The sequence below is a fragment of the Spermophilus citellus genome (assembly GCF_964194105.1).
Source record: "Spermophilus citellus genome assembly, chromosome: 7".
Lineage (NCBI taxonomy): Eukaryota > Metazoa > Chordata > Mammalia > Rodentia > Sciuridae > Spermophilus > Spermophilus citellus.
In genome coordinates this window covers 108,529,490-108,554,306 of record NC_138188.1, presented here as the reverse complement: position 1 = coordinate 108,554,306, position 24,817 = coordinate 108,529,490, and the positions used below count along the sequence as shown (strand labels likewise).

Genomic DNA, 24,817 nt, shown 5'->3' with positions numbered 1-24,817 from the left:
GCCCCAAGACCTCAGGATCCCCACTTTCTAAAAGAGAACAACATGTTCTTCCTGTTTTGTTTCTTTAGGACACAAGGTGAAGAGATTCAACCGATGGAGCATTTCCTCAGAGCAGAGAAGCTGCAAGAGATCAAAGTCTCACCATATAAAGCCCTTTAGGAAAGGGAACAATCCAAATAGCTGGAGACTGAACCCTGAGGCAGGAAGGGTCATGGGATTTGGGCTCACATCCCATCACTCATCACATTATCTGGAGTTCTTGAATGTTCCTAGCTTTCACGGGCCATGAGCTATCTTCCATGGCCACAGACTGTACCCATAATCTTCTTAATCATGACAACCTAAGGCAGAAACCATAAGAAATTCCATACAAATCCACCTTCAATACCACAAGGAAATTTATAAGGAAAATTAAACATTGAGGTTGTGCAAATGGTGACACAATGAATAAGAGCAATCTAGCAAGGAGGTGGGATCTAGCAGGGAGTGGACAAGTCCACAGACTCAAAAAGGAATCTGCAAGAGCCACTATAGCTCCCCAGGGCTTGCAGCATTGGGCACGGGTTGGGCTATGCTTTTTGTTGCTGAGTTGGGCACCTTGAGCAGGGCTACTTGCTCTGAGGAAAAGGACATATAAAATGAGTGGACGGTTTTAAATTTAAAGCATCATGCTGTCTCTATTCACAACTGTTTTTGCCCCCGGAGTCTCACTAACCTAAACTTATATAAACATCAGAACAAGGGAGATCCTCTCTCATTATCATTAGCTTTAGATTTAGCTTTAGAATGTGGAAAGAATCCTGGCTAATCTGGCTAGCCTGGGAATCTGGCTCTTGAATAGCAAAGAAGCCCAGGGCGTCAAGAGTTCAGTAAAACTGAGAGACTGGTCAGCATGTTCCTTCTCTTGGGAAACTCCCAGTTTGGGGCAATATCATCAATCTCTTCTATCTCTTTAGTTACTATTCTGAGTGTGTTCCAGATATGAGTTCAGCCACTGTCATCATATCCTCTGAATAATAATGATGATAATTTACATTTGCTCTGTGCACCAGACTTTAAGTGCTATTAACTACATTATCTCAATGCCTACTTCATGAATAGACATTATGCCCATTTTCTAGATATAGAAACTGAAACTTGGCAAGGCTAGGTAACCAGTACATATAGATGGAGTAGCTCTGGGCCTGCCACCCAGGTGTTCTAATCCCTGTATCCATTCCACTGAATCTTGTTCCTCCCACAGCGTAGAAGGTAAGGGAAAACATATAACTATTATTCTTTCCATGGGGGAGATTTTAGCAATAGCTGTTCAAAGGGCCCTATGTAAAGCACAGAGTGAGAGTAAAGGAAGTCTTCAAAATCATCCTACATTCTGGTCATCTGATGCCACATCATTGGGCAGCCTGAAGCCATGATGAAATACAATTTCTTAGAGCAAATCCAAAACTTTGAGCCTTTCTGGCTCATAAACTTGTAAAACTTGTAGACCTAAGTCTATATCTCCTCTTTAGCTACATTTTTAAGCAAATAAGGCTGCTCCTGAAAATCCCCGAGACCCTAAAGAGTTCATGGTTTTAGGCAGAATCCAAGCCTTGTGAAGAAGAAAAATGAAAATGGAACACATCTGTCACATGGGTTTGGAATTCCCTTTTTAGACTCTCTCACTGCCTCCTTCCCTTGATGATATTTCCAACTGCTAGGCATGTGATGGACCAAAGTCCACCGGAGCTATTTCAATTCATTTTTGGCATTATCGAGACTCAGATATATTGTACAAGAGCCCGCAGTGTGAAACGCCACAGAGCTGTGTAATTAGAAATGTGGTTGCCAATATTTTATGTTGTTAGATCCTACATTATAGAAGGACAGCTGTACTATGCTCTACTTAAACCCAAAGGGCAGTGCCTTGGCCTAGCTGAACATCTACCTTGTGTATTACAAGACAAACATGGGCACCGATCCTAACGAGGCTTGGATATTCTGGTGCCTGCAGGAGGCCTGAAGAACTCAGTTCCTTCTGCCCCAAACCTGGCTTCCTTCTCAGGTGGAAGAATACAGATTTGTTCCTGTCAGAACTTGGCAGTGGGTATTTTTCCTGTTAAAAATTTATTCCAAACAAAATTGGTTCATGATAATGCCTCCAGATACTCATTGGCAGAGTAAAGGGACACAGATCTCCCTGGTGGATTGTTCTGGTTGGTGATGTGTGTTCATTTTTTGGTCTGCATAACATACCACCTGAACCCTTTCACTAGGACTCTTGGTACTGGTTCCTTACACTCATTGCCTATACTTATTGCCTCATCTACCTACAAGATGTCAAAAGCTCTTACCCTTCGGACCAGATGTTCCTGGTTTATCCCCACTGCCCGGAATGCCACAGCATTGTCTCAGGGAGCCCTCAGAGTCCTGGAAAACACCACCCACCTGAATGACTGGGCCACCACCAAGGGCTGTACCCTGGAACCTGACTAGAACCCTTATTTTAGGAAAGGGTCACCCAGAGGAAGATGGGACAGACATGAAGGAGGAGGAAGGAGTGGGTGGGGATGAATGGCAGGAGGAATAGGCAGGGTGGGTGGGGGGATTAGAGAAGAGGGGGAGGGGGAGGAGGAGAATGACATTGACTAGGAAGAGGAAAGAGGCCACAGAAGTTACTGTTTTGAATCCCTACCATTGCTGCTGTCAATATCACTACTCCCCACCCTCACCAGGTTTACAGACCCAGAAGGTCCTCACATCCTTCTAACATATGCACACCTGCAATGAGGACCTGGAAGGGACTGGAGGAAATTCAGAACTTGTCATCCTGTTTGCTTTCTCTCTTGGAAAAAGATTCTGAACGTGTGGGCTCAAACCTAGACCTGTTTTTAATGCTTATTTTGCTCCTCTTTATAGACTTACACTTGTACATGGTTTTAATAGCCTATTAAGTTACCGGAATTTGGAAAGAAAGAAGACTTCACCAGCAATGAAAAATAACTTTGTAGGCATATATTACCATGAATAATCATTAAATAAGAAAAGCTAGTTATCAAATGTACCCATATACACATAAATAGAAAAATATCTAGAAGAATAAACACCAAGTATTAGCAAGTGTTAGACAACTGAGTGGGTAGATTATTTTTGTTCCTTTTTGCTTGTCTGTATTTTCTAAATTGAAAATGTGTAGCTTTGTAATTATAAATTTTTAAAAAGACAAGTAAAAATAACACAGAAACTCCCTTTAGGAAAAAATAAAAAACAAAAGAAGGATAGACTAAGCCCAGTTTTTTCAGTTACTCTGAATGAATGTGTGTGGGAAGTGTGGGCTCTGGGGTCAACCTGCTGGGGTTTGGTTCTTGCTACTTTAACTGGAATAATCCTCTCTAGGCCCAATTCCTTATCTGGAAAAATAAGTAAAATATTAACACTAACTCCACAGAGTTGTTTTAAGGATTAAATGAAATCTTCCTTATAAAGTTATGTTTTCAATAAATGACAATTATTATCACTTGTATGTCTGAATTTATAGCACAGGTTAAAAACATGACCAAAAAAAAAAAAAAAAAAAAAAAAAAAACCTTTTCAAAGTCTTTTTATACAGGCAAAATAGCGTTGTTGTGGGATTTGCATTCATCCCCGCTGTGTGCAGGGTCTACAAAGGCTCACACCTAGTCTCAGCTTGGGCAAGTGCTGGCTTCCATGCCAGCAAGCATGTTCCCAAGGCCTATCCTGCTGTCCTGCTGATGCAGCATCACCAAAACAATGAGGAAAAAGAATCTGAGCAGCTGACTGACTTGTGTTGAAACTAATTACAGGAGGACGCCATAACGAATGGTTTGCTTTTAGAATCAATACTGGCAGGGGAGAAAGCTGTCCTCTGGAACAGCCTTCTCTGTTCACTCGGGCTCTTGGTACTGGTTCCTTACATTCATTGCCTATACTCATTGCCTCATCTACCTACAAGGTGTCAAAAGCTATTAAACAAAAGCTCTGTTGCTTTCTAGCTGGGAAGAGTGCTTCCTAAAGGAGAAACTATTCTTCCCCTCTGTATGTCAATCTCAATGTGCAAGGTCAATCCACTGTCACATTGTGGAATCGAGTGGTTACACACTTGGCACTGTCTGAGGAGGAGTGGAGTCGGAGAATTCTCTAGACAGGACAGTCTGCTCTCACTGGCTTCATAGGCTCTTCTCTCTCTTTCCTTGACCCTTTTGTAGAGCCCCATGGTAGCCCAGTCTCAGGAATCAAATGGAATCACATATCTAATCCACAGACTGGCCCACCATCCACACGTCAGCCCTGTCCTGGTGCCTGTATTTGGTAGCTACAATTTTGTCCTATTCCTAAGAGCCAGCCATTTCCTTACCTGATTCTCCAAGAATCCCACCTCTAAATCTCAGCCCAGGGGCTTGGGAGGCCTGTTATCTGTTAAGAGCCTTGCCAGTGCAAACTGTCCATCTTTCACCTTAATTTATGACCACCATCAGCTCCTAGGGGCCAGCTGCTGGGTATCCTTTTCCCTTAGGCAGATTACGCCTTTACTCTATTGGCTTTCCTTGGTTCTAACTAGTCAAATTAGGTGACCACCTCTTCCATAAGGCATATCCCTTAGACACTGCTTTTTTAGTACCTGAAGCTGATCTGTCCCATTGATACCTGGACATCACAAAGGACAGGCCTACTCCCTCCAATATAGATAAGCAGACCACACCAAGCTAACTCTTGAAAGATGACAGCATGATATTGATAACTTTGCCTGGAAGAGACTCAAGCTTAGATGTGTTCTATCACCAGCCACCAGCATGACCATCGTCACCACTTGTTGCCATTCAGGCCACCATTATTGAGCGGACCTTTTATGAACTGAATTATTTATTAGTCACTTTCCATATGTTATTCCTAAGCCTCACATCACTCTTCAGGGTAGATATAACTTTCATTTCAGAGAGGACACCGAGGTGCAGAGAAATTAAGCCATTATGATAAGTAAGAAACAAGGCCCTAAATGGAATAGACAGATTGACTTCAAATGCTATGCTCTTCATTATACCACGTGGTCCAATGGATATACCACGTGGCCCAACAAATAAAAAAACAGAACTGAGGGGGAGTTCTGTTTTAGGGAGTTCTGTTCTTAGGGAGCTATCAAAGGGAATGGATGCTTTTGAAACTAGGAGGTTTAGTTAGTGATTTTGGCCTTAGAAAAGGGTAAAAGAAAAGGGATGATATAATTTCCAATACTGGGCCAAGTTACGTCCACCATTTTGTAGTAGAACATGGAAATGAAAACCCAGGCCAGACACCAGCCAAGTCAACTGTTAAACAGGCCAAGCCCTAGCAGAGAGCAGAGCCAGCTGTCTTCGACCATTGGGACATGACTTCAGATAAGCCAGAAGACAGGCAGAGAAAGATGAAGGGCAAGCATAGCATTCCCAGAGGCCTTGGGTCACATGAAGTTTTTGAATTAAAAAAAAAATGGCATGGAGGATCAGAAAAGCAATCCCCAGATCCAAGGGAAATTTTAGAGACAGAGTGGGAAATGTATCGCTCATTGGTTCTGTGGCCACAGTGCTAATGTGCAGTTAGCTGTTTGAGGGATGAACAGACCTGAACACAGAGAGAAGACTAGACCCTGGTCCTAGGGTGAAATGAGGTCCCTGCCAGCCCTGATCCCAGAGTCACCAAATTTCTTTTGCATCAAGAGACCATATGGCAAGAGGTTGAAAGCCGAAGTTCTGAAGCCGTACTACCAGGGTTTGAATTCCAGTTCCATCATTTACTACCTCTGTCAACTGGAACTAGTCATTTATCCTGTTTGTCATAAATGCAAGTGAGAAATACCCACTTCATGGTATGTTGTAAGGATTAAATGAGCTAACATAAGAAAAATAGAACAGTATCGAGAACAAAGAAAGTACTCAATAGGTGTTATGCTTACCATAATTACTATTGTTATTAGGGTTAGTTTATCAGGGAGGAGAAAAAAGTGGTAACAGTGAACATGGTATATTGAATCAAAAGAAGGCTGTGACTAGATGAGGTATCTTACACTTAAAATCAATATACTGAATACAAAATCAGGATACAGTATACTTCTAATTTACCTTTTGTTTTATTGTTGCTTTTAAGATTCCTCTGAGAAATGAAAATTAAAACTACAATGAGATTTCATCTCACTCCAGTCAGAGTAGCACTTATCAAGAATATAAGTAACAATAAATGTTGGCAAGGATGTGGGGAAAAGGTACACGCATACATTGCTGGTGGGGCTGCAAGTTGGTGTAACCACTCTGGAAAGCAGTATGGAGATTCCTCAGAAAACTTACAATGGAACCACAATTTGACTCTGTTATCCCACTCCTTGGTTTATACCCCAAAGACTTAAAATCAGCATACTACAGTGACACAGCCACATCAATGTTTTTAGCAGCACAGTGCACAATAGTTAAGCTATGAAATACACCCAGATACCCTTCAACAGATGAATGGATAAAAAGAATGTGGTACATATACACAATGAAATATTATTGAGCCATAAAGAAGAATGAAATTATGGCATTTGCTGGTAAATGGATGGAAATGAAGACTATTATGCTAAGTGAAATAAGCCAGTCCCCAAAAAACCAAAGGCCATATGTTCTCTCTGATATGCAGATACAAACTCACAATTAGTGGTGGGGAAGAGAAGAATAGAAAATCACTGAATTAGACAAAATGGGATGAAGGGAAGGGAGCAAGGTGGGAATAGGAAAGACAATAGAATTAATGGGATATAACTTTCCTGTGTCCATTTATGAATACACGACCAGTATAATTCCACATCATATACAACCACAAGAATGGGAAGTTATACTCCATGTATGTATGATATGTCAAAATACATTCTACAGTCATGTATAACTAAAAAGAACAATTAAAAAATGAAACTAAAAACGGCCAATCTTATTCACCTATAATCAAAATGAGCTTTTTTTCTTCTCAAAAACAAACAAACAAACAAAGATGTCCCCGTATTTCAGCTACCAGAGTGATAGGGTAAAACCTTCCCCTGATATTCAGGTGTGATGGGTCGGGGTGATAGTAAACTAACCTACTTGGGGGCAAAAAAAAAGTGAAAACTTACTGGGGCTGAGAAATGGACATAGTAAGAACTGCAGTTTCTTCTTATCAAAAGTGGTTTCCTACAGAGTCTCATAAGAAATAATTTTTAACTAAAAATATGAAAGAGTTTAAGTAACTCACTCAAAATTTGACTCAAAAGATGCTTCCAAAGAAGTCAGTGCAGACTCATTCATTCTGTCAGGTTGGTACTCAGTTCTTAGGTTGTAAGGTTTAGGGACTTGTGATCTGATGAAAATTTATCTAATCCACCTCTCTCCCATTTATCATACTCAGAGATTATCTGGCTTAATCACCCACTCAACAAAAGACTCTCCCCTATACCACTCTTTCATTTTAAATATTTTTTAGTTGTCAATGGACCTTTATTTATTTATACACATGTTGAGAATCAAACTCAGTGCCTCACACATGCTAAGCAAGTGCTCTACCACTGAGCTACAACCCCAACCCTACTACCACTCTTTCCCTCATTTTTCAAGTGCCAAGTGCACGTTGGCTCACCATGTTAATCACTGGAATAAAAAAGACCAATGAGACAGAATTCCTACACCCCAAAGAAGGTCACAGTCCAGCCAGGAAGTGAGGTTAGTGTAAATCTGATAAAGACACTGATAACTATCACATCAGGGATGTGACCAGAGCAAGTGCGTGTCTAAGAAAGGGGATCCTAATCCAATGCAAGGAGGCCCCTCAAGATTTCCTAGAAGACATGGATACTTGAGAGTCAAAGATGAAAAGGGCTTGGTTGGTGATAGGGTGAGGAATCAGGAGACAGCAATGAGACTTGAGAGCATGACGCATTTCAGGAAACCGCAGGATAGTAGGAGTACAGGGTACAAGAGAGAGAAAACACAGGGGGAAAGGCAAAACCAGACAAACCAGCAGATCATAAAGGTATATGGGTTTGTAAAATAAAGAGTTTGAATTTTATTGCAAAAGGAAATCATCTCTGGGTTCCACAGTCAATGGAATAGTATAATGTGATATGAATCTTAGGAAAACCACTCTTGTGGCAGTGTGGGGATGGACCTAAGAAGACCATGACAGAAGTCAAGGAAAACAGAAGGCTATCACCCTAATCAAGAAGGGCTCAGATCTAAGGCTTTACAACAGGGATGGAAGAAAGTGCCTTTTTAAAGGGGCAGAAACAATAAGTCTTTGCAATGGACTCAGTGGCAGGTGAGAGCCAAGGAGTCAAGAAAGATTCCCAGGTTTGTGGCTTGAGCAACTGGGTAGTCAGTGCCTTTCTGGGAGGGTAATACAGGAATAAGGGCACACCAGAAATGGTAGAAGGGAGATGATAAAATGAATTTTGGACATATGAAGAACCCTCTGACAAATTAAAGTGGTGGTGTCCAGAAGGTGAATGGAATATGAATATGGAGCTGGGGGGTGAGTCAGGGAGGAGACATGAATTTGGGAGCCATTGGAATAGGGGTAGAAGTTGAGGCCAGGAAAATGCATTCCAGAGAATGCATGCAAAGTGAGAAGGAAAGGTCTGAGGAATAATCCTGGGGACAAGGGGAAACAAAAAGCAGGGCCAGCCAGAAAAACACCAGAATAGGAAAGCACCATGTCATAAAATCCTTTTTGCTTTTGGTACTGGAGATCGAAACCAGGGGTGCTTACCACTGAGCCACATCCTCAGCCTTCCTGACCCCCCGTTTTTTAGATAGGATCTCGCTAAGTTGCTGAGGCTACTGCAAACTTGTAATCCTCCTACTTTAGCTTCCCAAGTTGCTGGATTACAGGTGTGTACCATCGTGTCTGGCAGGAGAAAAGACTTTTAAAGAGACTGAAGTTGACAGTGTTGACAACAGACTGAGTTGACAATACTTCAAAAAGGCCAATTAAGATCTGTAAAATATTCCTTAGATTTATCAACAAATTGGCTTATTGGAGACCTTGGTAGGATTAACCCAAATGGGTCACAGGGGAATATGCCCAATGGCAGGGATCAAAGGGACTTTAGGGGGTTAGGAAACAAAGATGGCAAACAAATTCTTTTTTTTTTTTTTTTTTTAGAACTAGAGCTATGAAGGGAAGGATATACACAGGAAGTAGGGTTTAGGGGAAGTGATCTTGGTGGCTTTTATTTACTTATTTTTTAAGATGGAAAAGACTTGAGAATGTTCAATCCTTAAGAGAAAAAGGTTGCCTCTTCTGGGAAAACCTCCAGCGACAAGAAGCACACTACATCACATTTTATTCTGGTTTTGCACAGCTCATAAAAAAGCAACCCATGGGTTAGAAGTTAAGAGCTGAATTAAGCTCAAATTGGCTTCACTATAGCTTTCATTCCTCTCTCTTCCACAGGAAGCCTTCCACTATCAAACCTTCCACCCCTCCCTTCCATAATACATTATTTACTCAAAACTGAACATAGATTGTAGAGACCCAACATGGCGGCCGGGGAGGAAGGAGTATTTTCAGGATCTCCACAGTAACGCGATCAGAAAGACCCATTAATACACCTAGAATCTACCTACGGAGGAACCTCTAGCAAAATTCCGTGGAAAGGAGACCTGCCGGGAATCAGTAAGTTTATGAGAGGTGACAGTTTGTCCCAGATGAGTGAATCTTGGCCACGCGGTGCAGAGGTTCAGTCTCCCTGCCAGCCGCCGCCAAACGGCCGCCAGCGCCTGCCCGGTTCTGCAAACGGCCCCCGGCGGCCGGGCCCGGCGCGGCGATAAGGGTCCCCACCTGCACGGCAAACAGCCCCCCCCCCCACCCAGCTCAGGAGGCGACGTGAAGGGAATCTAACCAAGCCTTTATGAAATAGCGAACTGGGCTGCGTACGGGGGTTGCTGAACTGCTGAAACTGGTGCTCAGAGTAGCGGCTTTAATCGAGACTTTGCACAGCTTGTTAGAGCTCCTTTCACCATTAGTCTGTAGTGGACCACCCGGCCAAGCAGCAGAAAAAAAAACAAAAAGATTGAAAAAGAGACGCTTGGCTCCCAGACGCTTTCCTGTTCAGAGCCGCTTTGCGCCCATATGCTTCCTCTTTCACTTTGCCCCCTGCAGAGAAGCTGAATGGGTAATCAGCAGTGGATCTTAAGTACCTGAGGCAAAGAAAGCTCAGTACACCCCGCCCTTTTTTTTTTTGTTTTTTGTTTTTTGTTTTTTTTTTTTTTGAATATTGTATATACAGGGAGAGTTAGTGGACTGAAATTGTTGGCTGGGCTGGGATTTCGGGCCGAAAATCCACTCCGCGGGAGCCGCCATTTGCTTTCGGCATGCTGCCTTGATGGCCCTATCTACACTGTCCAGCAGCCACATCTAGAGACTGGAACTGGGCTGCGTGCCGAGCCCTGTCCTCTGAAGGCTGGACCACGGCCTCAAGCGCCTCGGTCGCCTGTTCCCTGCTGCACCTTGGGGCAGAGCCTGCTCTGGGGTCGTTGGGCACCCCCCTGCGAGGAGACCCGTGCTCTGGAGGAGGGGGTTGGAGAGCCGTGGCGGCAGCCGCTTGGGCCCTGGGAGCTAGGCACCAGGCCGAGGAGCAGCGGAGGCCACGGCGGCGCTGCTAAGGTCGTGAACAAGCGTGGCACCCAAGAGCGCGGTTATCGCTCCCACCAGGGCTGACAACAGAGGTCCCTTGCACCAGCTACCAGGGGAGTTGCTACCTGAGGGCAAACAAATTCGCTGGGGGTCCTCAGCCCCAAGCCCTACAAACGTAGGGTCCGAGGGAGGAAAACAGAAAGGGTGTGCCCAGGCATCCTTGAAAACAGGGCTCCCAGGAGCAGCAGACCCGGCGTGTAGCCAGTAATGTGGTAAGCATCACAGGCGAGTGGGGCCTGGATTGAGGAACCACAAGAGAAAGACCTAGGCACTCAGGACTGGAGACTCACACAGTATGGGAAGAAGAGCTGAGGCACAGTGATTGGTTCCCACCTATCAAGAGGAGAAGCCTGGCCCAGTGGGCATAGCTCCACCTACTGGAAGAGAAGTTAATCGAGCTCTATGACTGCATTTATTATTATTATTTTTTTTTTAATGATTATTATTAGTTTTTTTTTATTTTCAGTTTTTGTAGTTGACGTTGTTGTTGTTCTTTAACTTTCTTATCAATGGTTTCATTTTTTTTTTAATTCTTTTTATTCTATTATTATTACTATTTTTTTAAACTTTAATTTCCATTTTTTAATACCATTATAATTTTTTTTGTTTGTTTTAAATTTTTATTTTTTCGTTTTTTCTCTCTTTCTCCTCACTTTTTTCTTTTGTCTATTCATTTCTTTTCAACTTTCTTATTCCCCCTCTCTTGAACCCCACCTGCCTACACTCACTCTCTTTAGTGACTTCTTCCCTTCCCCTCTAATACCTCTCCTCCCAAGCATCAAATAAATTTATAAGAGTAAACAGTAACTCAGCAGTCAAACAGAATAAGAAGTATCATGAGCATAAAAAAGCAAGGAAGAAAAGGAGTACAAACAATGCAGGACAGCCTAAATATTCAGGAGGACCTGGAGTCATCAGAAAAATGGCCATATAAAGAACTCAAGGAACACCTTAGACAGATGGAAAGGAACCTTAAAGATCACATTGAAAAGGAATTACAAAAACAGATAAAAGAAGAAGTTAAACATCTTTATCAGGAGATAGAGATTATTAAAAAAAATCAAACAATAATTCTAGAAATGAAGGAAACGATAAACCAAATTAAAAACTCAATCGAGAGTATCACTAACAGAGTGAAGCAAGTAGAAGCCAGAACGTCAGATAATGAAGACAAAATATATCAACTTGAAAAGAGTCTAGCCAACTCAGATAGGCTGGTAAAAAATCACGAGAAAAACATCCAAGAGATTTTGGATAACTTAAAAAAACCAAACTTACGAGTCATCGGGATAGAGGAAGGCACAGAGATTCATGCCAAGGGAATGAATAACCTGCTGAATGAGATAATTACAGAAAACTTTCCAGAAATAAAAAAGGAAACAGATATACAAATTGTAGATGCATACAGGACACCGAGCACACAAAATCACAGTAGACCAACGCCAAGACACATTGTTATGAAGCTATCCAATATACAGAACAAGGAGAAAATATTAAAAGCTACAAGAGAAAAGAGACAGATTACATTTAGGGGTAAACCAATAAGGCTGACAACGGATTTTTCATCACAGACGCTGAAAGCGAGAAGATCCTGGAACAACGTATTTCAAACACTGAAAGACAATGGATGCCAACCAAGAATTCTGTATCCAGCAAAATTAAGCTTCAGATACGACAACGAAATAAAAATCTTTCATGATAAACAAAAGCTAAAAGAATTTGTAGCCAGAAAACCAGCATTGCAAAGCGTCTTGAGCAAAACTCTACACGAGGAAGAAATGGAAAACAATAACCAAAACCATCAGCGGGAAGTGCCTCGGTAAAGACAGAGGAAGGGGGGAAAGCTAACCATGGAGAAATAAACTAAATTAGGGGGAAAAAAAAAGATAAATAATCAAACATGGCAGGTAGTACAAACCATATATCAATAGTAACTCTAAACGTTAATGGCTTAAACTCTCCAATAAAGCGACATAGGCTGGTAACATGGATTAAAAAAACAAATCCAACAATATGTTGCATCCAGGAGACTCATCTGATTGGAAAAGACATACACAGACTCAAGGTAAAAGGTTGGGAAAAAATATACCAAGCACACGGTCCTCGTAAGCAAGCAGGCGTGGCCATTCTCATATCGAATAAAATCGACTTCAAGACTAAGCTAATCAAAAGGGATAAGGAAGGACATTATATACTGTTAAAAGGAACCATTCACCAACAAGACATAACAATTATCAATATTTATGCACCAAATAATGGTGCTGCGACGTTCATAAAACAAACTCTCCTCAAGTTCAAGAATCAAATAGACCACAACACAATAATCATGGGTGACTTCAACACACCTCTCTCACCATTGGACAGATCCTCCAAACAAAAGTTGAATAAAGAAACTATTGACCTCAATATCACTATCAATAACCTAGACTTAACTGACATATATAGAATATATCAACCATCATCAAGTGGATATACTTTTTTCTCAGCAGCACATGGAACCTTCTCAAAAATAGATCATATATTATGCCATAGGGCAACCCTCGGTAAATATAAAGGGGTTGAGATAATACCATGCACTTTATCAGATCATAATGGAATGAAACTGGAAATCAATGATAAAAGAAGGAAGGAAAAATCCTACATCACATGGACAATGAACAATACGTTACTGAATGATCAATGGGTTACAGAAGACATAAAGGAGGAAATCAAAAAATTCTTAGAGATAAATGAAAATACAGACACAACATATCGGAATCTATGGGACACAATGAAAGCAGTTTTAAGAGGGAAATTCATTGCCTGGAGGTCATTCCTCAAAAAAAGGAAAAACCAACAAATAAATGAGCTCACACTTCATCTTAAAGCCCTAGAAAAGGAAGAGCAAAACAATAGCAAATGTAGCAGAAGGCAAGAACTAATCAAAATCAGAGCAGAAATCAATGAAATTGAAACAAAAGAAACTATTGAAAAAATTAACAAAACAAAAAGTTGGTTCTTTGAAAAAATAAATAAGATCGACAGACCCCTAGCCATACTAACGAAGAGAAGAAGAGAGAGAACACAAATCACTAACATACGGGATGAAAAAGGCAATATTACAACAGACGCTTCAGAAATACAGAAAACAATTAGAAATTATTTTGAAAACCTATATTCCAATAAGATAGAAGAAAGTGAAGACATCGATAAATTCCTTAAGTCATATGATTTGCCCAGACTGAGTCAGGAGGAAACTCACAACTTAAACAGACCAATATCAATAGATGAAATAGAAGAAGCAATCAAAAAACTTCCAACCAAGAAAAGCCCAGGACCGGATGGGTATACAGCGGAGTTCTACAAAACCTTTAAAGAAGAATTAATACCAATACTTTTCAAGTTATTTCAGGAAATAGAAAAAGAGGGAGCTCTTCCAAATTCATTCTATGAGGCCAACATCACCCTGATTCCGAAACCAGACAAAGACACCTCAAAGAAAGAAAACTACAGACCAATATCTCTAATGAACCTAGATGCAAAAATCCTCAATAAAATTCTGGCAAATCGGATACAAAGACATATCAAAAAAATTGTGCACCATGATCAAGTAGGATTCATCCCTGGGATGCAAGGATGGTTCAATATACGGAAATCAATAAATGTTATCCACCACATCAATAGGCTTAAAGATAAGAACCATATGATTATCTCGATAGACGCAGAAAAAGCATTTGACAAAGTACAGCATCCCTTTATGTTCAAAACATTAGAAAAAATAGGGATAACAGGAACTTACCTCGACATTGTAAAAGCTATCTATGCTAAGCCTCAGGCTAGCATCATTCTGAATGGAGAAAAATTGAAGGCATTCCCTCTAAAATCTGGAACAAGACAGGGATGCCCCCTATCACCACTTCTATTCAATATAGTTCTCGAAACACTGGCCAGAGCAATTAGACAGACGAAAGAAATTAAAGGCATAAAAATAGGAAAAGAAGAGCTTAAATTATCACTATTTGCGGATGACATGATTCTATACCTAGAAGACCCAAAACGGTCTACAAAAAAACTACTAGAACTAATAAATGAATTCAGCAAAGTGGCAGGATATAAAATCAACACACATAAATCAAAGGCATTTCTGTATATCAGTGACAAAACTTCTGAAACGGAAATGAGGAAAAACACTCCATTCACAATAACCTCAAAAAAAATAAAATACTTGGGAATCAACCTAACAAAAGAGGTGAAAGACCTATACAATGAAAACTACAGATCCCTAAAGAAAGAAATTGAAGAGGAGCTTAGAAGATGGAAAAATATACCCTGTTCATGGATAGGCAGAACTAACATCATCAAAATGGCGATATTACCAAAAGTTCTCTATAGGTTCAATGCAATGCCAATCAAAATCCCAATGGCATTTCTTGTAGAAATAGATAAAGCAATCATGAAATTCATATGGAAAAATAAAAGACCCAGAATAGCAAAAACAATTCTAAGCAGGAAGTGTGAATCAGGTGGTATAGCGATACCAGATTTCAAACTATATTACAGAGCAATAGTAATAAAAACAGCATGGTACTGGTACCAGAACAGGCGGGTGGACCAATGGTACAGAATAGAGGACACAGAGACTAAACCACAAAGCTACAACTATCTTATATTTGATAAAGGAGCTAAAAACATGCAATGGAGAAAGGATAGCATCTTCAACAAATGGTGTTGGGAAAACTGGAAATCCATATGCAACAAAATGAAACTGAATCCCCTCCTCTCGCCATGCACAAAAGTCAACTCAAAGTGGATAAAGGAGCTAGATATCAAATCAGAGACTCTCCGTTTGATAGAAGAAAAAGTTGGCTCCGATCTACAGATTGTGGGGACGGGCTCAAAATTCCTTAATAGGACACCCATAGCACAAGAGTTAGTAACAAGAATCAACAAATGGGACTTTCTTAAACTGAAAAGTTTTTTTTCAGCAAGAGAAACAATAAGAGAGGTAAATAGGGAGCCTACATCCTGGGAACAAATTTTTACTCCTCACACTTCAGATAGAGCCCTAATATCCAGAGTATACAAAGAACTCAAAAAATTAGACAATAAGAAAACAAATAACCCAATTAACAAATGGGCCAAGGACCTGAACAGACACTTCTCAGAGGAGGACATACAATCAATCAACAAGTACATGAAAAAATGCTCACCATCTCTAGCAGTCAAGGAAATGCAAATCAAAACCACCCTAAGATACCACCTCACCCCAGTAAGATTGGCAGCCATGATGAAGTCAAACAACAACAAGTGTTGGCGAGGATGTGGGGAAAAGGGTACTCTTGTACACTGCTGGTGGGACTGCAAACGGGTGCGGCCAATTTGGAAAGCAGTATGGAGATTCCTGGGAAAGCTGGGAATGGAACCACCATTTGACCCAGCTATTGCCCTACTCGGACTATTTCCTGAAGACCTTAAAAGAGCACACTACAGGGATACTGCCACATCGATGTTCATAGCAGCACAATACACAATTGCTAGACTGTGGAATCAACCCAGATGCCCTTCAATAGATGAATGGATAAAAAAAAGTGGCATTTATACACCATGGAGTATTACGCAGCACTAAAAAATGACAAAATCACGGAATTTGCAGGGAAATGGATGGCACTAGAGCAGATTATGCTTAGTGAAGCTAGCCAATGCCTAAAAAACAAATACCAAATGTCTTCCTTGATATAATGAGAGCAACTAAGAACAGAACAGGGAGGATGAGCAGGAAGAAAAGATTAGCATTAAACAGAGACATGAGGCGGGAGGGAAAGAGAGAGAAAAAAGGGAAATCACATGGAAATGGAGGGAGACCCTCATTGTTATACAAAATTACATTTAAGAGTTTATGAGGGGAATGGGATAACAAACATGGAGGGAAATGAATTACAGTAGATGGGGTAGAGAGAGAAGATGGGAGGGGAGGGGAGGGGGGATAGTAGAGGATAGGAAAAGTAGCAGAATACAACAGTCACTATTATGGCAGTATGTAAAAATGTGATGTGTAACCGATGTGATTCTGCAATCTGTATTTGGGAAAAAATGGGAGTTCATAACCCAACTGATTCTAATTTATGAAATTTGATTTGTCATGAGCTTTGTAAAGTTGTGAACATCCAATAAAAAAAAAAATAAAGGTATTGTGTCCAACTACAACTAAAAAAAAAAAAAAAAAAAACTGAACATATATAGCTGCTTCAACTTCACAATCACGGCAACCTTCCCACAACGGCAGTATATTCTGTCAATATCATCCTGAAAATGTATTTTCCTGAATTAGGGACAAAAGTCTATATGTGATCTAAATAGCCAAAATACATAAAAAATTCTTAATTTTCTAATATAAAGGTTACATTTTAATTTATATATTCTCTCAAAAGCCTTTAACAGTCTTATCTGCTGTAAGAATAAAGTCTAGGGCTGGGGATATAGCTCAGTTGGTAGAGTACTTGCCTTGCATGCACAAATCCCTGAGTTTGAACCCCAACACCACCAAAAAAAAAAAAAAAAAAAAAAAAAAAAAAAGAATGAAGTCTAACCCCTTGCATCTGAAGGCCGAGGTTCTTGGGAATTCAGACACAACCTATATTTTTTTTAGCTTTTCTACAATGATTTACTCTCTGCCATGTAAAATCCTTTGATTTCATTAGCTTAACTGATTATTTTTTACAATATCACAAATTTTTCAGGAGATGCCAGGAAATGCAAAGACTCCCACCACCACCATAGTTTTCCCTAAGCCAACATTGAAATCCCATCAGAACAGCATTTTCTATTTCCTTCACCTAATGGAACAGACTATTGCCCTCTCCAATAACATGATGACTTGCTTTCTGCGCTCCTTTTGCCTCTTTTATTTCTCCATATTGCTTTCTACTCACACGTTTGTAGATTTCATAAAGTTGTGCAATTTCTGACATATTCTCACCCTTTCTACTAAAGCAGGGCTTTTTAATGAGAGCAACTATGAACAGAGCAGGGAGGAAGAGTAGGAAGAAAAGATTAACATTAAACAGAGACATGAGATGGGAGGGAAAGGGAGAGAAAAGGGAAATTGCATGGAAATGAAGGGAGACCCTCATTGCTATACAAAATTACATATAAGAGGTTGTGAGGGGAATGGGAAAATAAACAAGGAGAGAAATGAATTACAGTAGATGGGAGGGGAGGGGAGGGGGGATAGTAGGGGATAGGAAAGGTAGCAGAATACAACAATTACTAATAGGGCATTATGTAAAATTGTGGATGTGTAACCGACGTGATTCTGCAATCTGCATTTGGGGTAAAATTGGGGGTTCATAACCCACTTCAATCTAATGTATGAAATATGATATGTCAGTAGCTTTGTAATGTTGTGAACAACCAATAAAAAAAAAGAAAAAAAATAATAAAAAAATAAATAAAACACTTACTTTAACAAAAAAATAAAAAATAAAGGGCAACTGTCTTAGGGCTCAGACTAGAAAAAAAAAGATATATATGATATATATATATATATATATATATATATATATATATATATATATATATGTATTTATGTTCAAATGTGTGTACAAATATATCATATGTGTATCATGTATACACACTCACACACACATTGCAGTACTAGGGATCTAACCCAGGGCTTCACACATACTAGGTAAATGTTCTACCACTGAACTATACCCCCAGTATCTACAAAAAAACTTTAAAACATCCTTTACATAGGCAGCCATTGGCTTCTCAAAGCCCTCCTTCTTTTCCATAGTCATGTATCACATGAGATGAGAGATAAAAACACCACCTGTGCTTTCAAATCTTTCAGTTGTTACCAGAACTTTAAACTCATTATGAATGCAGTCCCAATGTCTTCTGAATGTGTCATTTGTTTCCAGAAGGAAGCAGCAAAGGAGGGGGACAATTTGTGGGCTTGATAAGAGGTTTGTGGTGGGCTCTCCATAACATCTCCCTCCCGATTTTCCACATCAGAGCTACAAAAACTGACCTTCTAAACCTTTGGTGGAAGTCACTCACACAAAGGACTTCTTTCTTCTTCCTAAGAGTGGTCACAAAACCCTTCTCCATCAGCTCATACCAACAACTTCTCCCCAGTGCCGGGGCTTTGGGATGTTCTGAATCCACCTCAATGGGAGACGTGTCATGCAAGATTCAAAGGGCAAGATTGTCCTTCATCTATGCTCTGTTTCACATCCTTCTACTTGCCCACTGCATGACATTAACTTTTCTGCATTTTCCTGGCTTTCTCAGTATTTTTTTTCATCTGCCTAAGAACCTTTTATTCTTGCTAAGAAGCTGGAGTGTGAAAAAACATCTATTTAAGCTCTCTCAACTTTTCTTTCTGCTTGCATTTACAACTGCTATAAATGGTCATCGTGTCCAGCAAGAAGACAAGATGGAACTTACTCCAAAGTTCACTGCACCTCATCCTGGCAGCTATGTTTACTGGCTCTCCAGATAAAATAATCATTTTTCCTAGCTTTCACTAGCAATTCTCCTCAAAAAGTCCAAAGGGGAGAAGGTTATTTCTCATCTCTTATTTTGGAACTACTCTGAGGATTAAAATATATCAGATATGTGTTTCTCATTAGATTAGAATTTCTTCAAGATAGAAACTATACCTCTTTTTAAAAATTTTCCACAGTACCCAACAATGAGACTTGGTGGGACATGGATATTGATGAAGGCTATTGTCTAACTCTGAGGGCACTTGCTTTCCCTATCTATGCATTACCTACTCTATTTGCCCTTTAGTACTGTCATAGGTTTCCTGATTATACCTTGAATATCTTTGGTGGTCAAGGTCACTGACAGATCCACTAAAATGCTTTCCTTCCATTTCTACATATTTTATTTTTAACCCAAACATGTAATGAATAATTTGTAGTGTGCTCTATTGAAGTTTGGAAAAAAAATCCAAGGTCATATGGCAAAACAATTAATCAGAGATTATTGAATGAGTTACTTAATCATGCCTATGCTTTTGATTTTCCTTAAATCTTCCTCTAAATTGTCTATTCTTTCAGAAATGTTATGCTAATGTTAGTTAACATGCTTAGCTGCTTAAATGTGATTTGGTGCTTTGAGGCTCTAGGTAATATATATTTGAATGTAAATGCTTGCTAATTTTTGACTAACTTAGCTTGCAGAAAGTCTGGCATTTCAGATAATGAGGCCATAAAGCAGACCACTAACGGGGTAGGCACAGATGCTATCTCAACCACAGGCATTTGAGTACTTTCCTCCCAAGTAATAGTAAATATCTCAGGACAACATAACAGTACCAACATTCTATTCCACCCCCTGGACAGACATGAACACATCTGTCCCCTGACAACTAGGCTATTCTAGGCAGAAACTCCATCTTATATTTGTTTATACTCCCAATGATACTTAATGTTCCATGCAAAAAAAAAAATTATTAGTGCCTTTTAATACCTACTTTATTTTATGGCCTGAGTAAATTGTTGAGTTTATAGGCAACTTGAGTCAAGTGTTTACCAGAACCAGAAGGGAGTCCATTAAATCCCAGGTCTCATGTCAGCATGGACAACTCAGGAACTCAGCCAAGAAAGTTCCATGCACACAGATCCCCTGGTGCATCCCCATCCCAGAATGTGTAGCACCTGCACCTTGGTTGCCTCCCCAGCAAGGCTGTCAGGACTGTGGCGCCTTTTTCATGACAGGCAGCCTGTGTAGCCTATTCAAAGAGTGCCACCTGCAGGACAAACTGAGGACTCCTGAATACTGCATCTTCAAACGATTTGAAGAATATGTTTAAAATGTATTCGAAAGCTATTAACATTTTAAGGTAGAGATGAATGATGGATAATGGATTTCTGTGTTAATTCTTCACAGTTTATCATTTATGTCTATTTTAATAGCTACCTTAAACGTCTTCACCTCAGAGAGGCCAATCACAGGTAGCCCCATTATCTTAGAGTGGAGATGCATTTGTCCAGGGGCTTTATGGCCCCTCAATCTCTTCTCTGGGACAACGATTTCCTCTGCTTGGTGGCTTGATTTCCCTGCAGAAGGGGAAACTTGTAGGAGCTCTAGCAGATGTGGTGGCTCTCTTCTTGCGCTGATTTAAGACATTTATTTGAACCTGAATACTAAGAATGGGTACTTAGAACCTCCTCTAAATATCAGCCTCAGGATGACAGAATTGCAACCGTCTAAAGTCCTGCTCACAGCAAGCCTCCAGCCTCCTATTCCACATGTGCAGTGTCCTTCCTTGCCACATTCCAGGAACAGCAATCTTAAAGAAGAAACAAGAGTTTCCATACTCTGGCTTTTTATCATGGTCCTCCACCACTGATCCCATGACCCTCACCTAACTGAGAGCATGTGAAGCAAGTAAGAAAAAAAAAGAGCCCTTTCCTGCCAGATCAGTCCCATTCCCACTACATGGTAATCAGGTCATACAGAACCAAGTAGGTGTCAGCCAGATTGCTACCGACACCAAACTGCCATCAATGGATTCCTCATGTAGACCAACAACTCTTGGTCACTCTCCCCAGAGTGAAAATTAAAGAACAAAACAGGGTTGATAAATTTCTGGATCACAGGCTCTACGTCTGCTGGCCCATTCACAGGGCAATGCGATGACCTCAGTACCCCACTTCCATTCTCCCTTTTCAGTCCACACTGTCTTCCCTTCCAGAAGACACAATCCTCCTAAAAGCATGGGATTCTTGAAAGTTAAAACTCTTTTCTCCCTCAAAAAGCATTCTGGACCCAGAGGCGGGGAGGTGGGATGATATCAATGGACTACTCGTTAGCAGGATAAACAGAACGGTTGTAATGAACGTCAAACAGGATGGTACAGCAGCAGCCCCGCTCTTGCCATTCTTGCTCTTTGTCCTGCACGTCCCACATGCAAACAGAGCCTTCAGAAATGAATTTTATACCCAGTTCCAACACATCAATAAAATGGGACAGCATAGCATAAGGGTAAGAAGATGACTCTGGGATCCAACAGACCCGGATAATCCCAGAAGAGCCACGGACAAGCTGAATGATGGAGCCACATTGAAGAACTTTCTGAGCCTCAGGGTTGTCTTCTATAAAACAAGCTGGAACTATCATTCAGGGTTGGTATAATGAAACTATACCTCTCAAAAATGTGTCCGTTGTTTCCTTATTTCTTTAGTATGATTTTAAGTTAATGTATCTTTGCCACAAAATGAAAGGTATTGGCCCTTATGAAAGGAATATCAAACGTCAATGAGAAGGTAGAGGAGGAGTCAGGAAAAAGGAAACTGGAGTGGCCACAGACTTGTTTGGTTTTAACAACACACAGAAATGACAGGCCCCTCACAGTTCTTTTCCCAAGACTGGCATTGCCAAGAGAACTGGAAGGCCTTTACCAGGTCAGGAGTACAGGTGGCTTGGGGTTATCCTTCTTAAGAAAAGGTTAAACCACAAGGCAGCCCAGAGGCAGGAGCACCCAAGCTCTGGGATGATTCTACTCCACAGACTATCCCTAGTACCATAAGCCCAACTCTCAGCAGATAGGAACCTGAGATATAAGTGGAATCATACAACGTCTGTCCTTTTGTGACTGGATTATTTCATTTAGCATAATGTCCTCAAAGTTCATCCACACTACACCGTGTATCAGAATTTCCTTACACTTTAAGGCTGAATGATACTATGTTGTATGGATATGCCACATTTTATTTACCCACAACCACCATTGGACATTTGCATTGCTTCCACCTTTTGGCTATTGTGTAAAATGCTGCTATGAAGCTCAATTCACAATAGCCAAACTATGGAACCAACCTAGATGATCTTCAACAGATGAATGGATAAAGACAATGTGGTATATATACACAATGGAATATTACTGAGTCTTAAAGAAGAATGAAATTATGGCATTTATAGGTGAATGGGTGGAACTCGAGAATATTATGCTAGGCAAAATAAGTCAATCCCCAAAAATCAAAGGTCAAATGTTTTTTCTGATATGTGGATGCTAATTCACAATAAGGGATGGGAGGCTAGGGAAGAATAGAGGTACTTGGGATTAGGCAGAGGGGAGTAAAAGGAGGGGAGGGGGAAAGGAGGTAGGAAGGATAATAGAATTAATTGGACATTATTACTCTATGTGCATATATGACTCCATAACCAGTATAATACACATCATATAAAACCAGAAGAATGAGAAGTTATACTCCATTTATGTACAATGTGTCAAAACATATCCTACTGTCATGTATAACTAATTAGAACAAATTTTAAAAATGCAGCTGTGAACATGGATGAGCCCCTGATTTAATTCCTTTTGGGAATATACCAAGTGTAATTGATGGTCTTATGGTAATTCTACTTTTAATTTTTGAGGAACCTTTATATTGTTTTCTCCAGGGACTGCACCATTTTCCATTCCCACCAACAATGCACAGGATTCCATATGGGGCCTATCTCCCCAGGTGGCAAAACACCCACAACCCCCGAGTTAAGGTCATTGCAGACGGGTTTCTGGCTCCTGTAGGGCCTCTCTCTTTTTAGCATATTCTCGTAGCTCCCCTGGAGTTGCAGTAATTCTTCACAGCTTCTCTGTTCTCCTTTGTTTCTTCATAGGTCCTCTCTTTTTGAGCCCACAGCGTACGTCTGTCTGGGACTGGCAGCCTCCCTGGATAAGGGCTGGGACTTTGCACAACAAAGAGTGGCACCCACACTGATGGCTACCCCCTGGTGGGATCACAGCCAGTCCTGGATAAAGCCATGATGTGGCAAAACACAGCTTTGTCACCTCCTAGCTTCAGCAGCACCCACTCCTCAATCCCATACAGCTGCCCTCGCTATCCCAACACTTAAAGAGTTTTATTTTCTACTACAATTAACCCCACCTGACAAAACAAGCAGACAGCATATTTCATCTTGAAGATGAAAATTTTTCAGGATCCATTTGGAAATCCCCCAACAGAGAAATAAAGAGTAAAGATAGGCCTGGGGGCTATAGCTCAGTGGCAGAGCACTTGCCTAGCAAGTGTGAGACACTGGATTCCATCCTTAGCACCACATAAAAATAAATAAAATAAAGGCATTCTTTACATCTACAATAAAATATCTGAGGTGGAGACTCTGAAAAGAAAACCTGTTTTGTTATTCTAGCATTAGACAAATGATTGGGTCCTCTTATACCATATCTTTGCACAAGTTAGAAAACTGCTCTTTTGGGGTCACCTGCACAGCTCAGATAAAAGACTGAATGCTATATGAATTACAGACTAAATTTTGTGAAGTGATCCCAAGACATAATGTCTGGGCACATTCTGCCCAGTGGCCAGCAATTCTTCCTCAGAGTCCTGGAAGGTACACATCTTTGCAAGCAGAGCCAGGGTGACTTTTAGCTCAGACTCACTGGCAGTGACAGTTAACAGCAGTAGCCCTAGATTGATGATGGTTCTAATAATGTTACCTGCCTGCCAACACCATCTTGTAGACAAGGCATTTTTAGATGATGCTGGCAGGAAAATTTTCTTTGAAGACCATAAACTTGGGGGTCTCTTTACCACTAACCTAGTGAGCTACGAGAACACAAAGTCCTCATTGCATCAGGCTTAGTAGCCACAGGCTATCAAACCAACATGCTCTCATCACACACACAAACATCTCACCTGAGCCACTTCTTCAAAGTCATCGTGTCTCTTCTGCAGGGCTCGAGCTCGATGCAGGGACTTCCCAACCCCAGTGTGTTTGCTGAGAAAGGCCTCACCATGGTTTTCAATCCAGTCCAACACCTGGCCAGAGAAGAAAAACAGAAACAATGATTCCCAGAAAAAGGAAATAAATATAACAATACGTGCAACTGTTTCAGTCCTACCTATTCCCCATCCCTCAGCTTCAGCAAGAGCAGTCTGGTAGAAATGTTTAGCCCACTATGAACACAAGGGATTTCAGCAGTCATTGGTGATATAATGTCCTACCTTTAACTAAATTCAACTCCTTGATCTCCAGAATAGACTTCCCTCATTCTTTCAGCTTTCTAAGCCTTAATTAACCCATCATTTTATTTGTTTTATTTTCTATTTGGTTTTGGTCTAAAGAGTGAACGCAGGGCCTTGCACATGCTAAACTATGCTTTAAATAAGCTACAAAGACCGTCAGGCAC

The 24,817-nt window shown here is 40.6% G+C and overlaps 1 protein-coding gene across 6 annotated transcripts in view; it reads right to left on the bottom strand.

Moving 5' to 3' along the window:
• Nucleotides 1-24,817, bottom strand: part of KALRN (kalirin RhoGEF kinase) — a 662,170-nt gene that overhangs the window by 330,846 nt on the left and 306,507 nt on the right. For all 6 annotated transcript variants that reach the window (XM_081301760.1, XM_081301761.1, XM_081301757.1 and 3 more), the window contains exon 10: nt 24,324-24,446. In XM_081301760.1, coding sequence (XP_081157886.1) covers nt 24,324-24,446 — 123 coding nt within the window. The remainder of the gene's footprint in view (nt 1-24,323; nt 24,447-24,817) is intronic.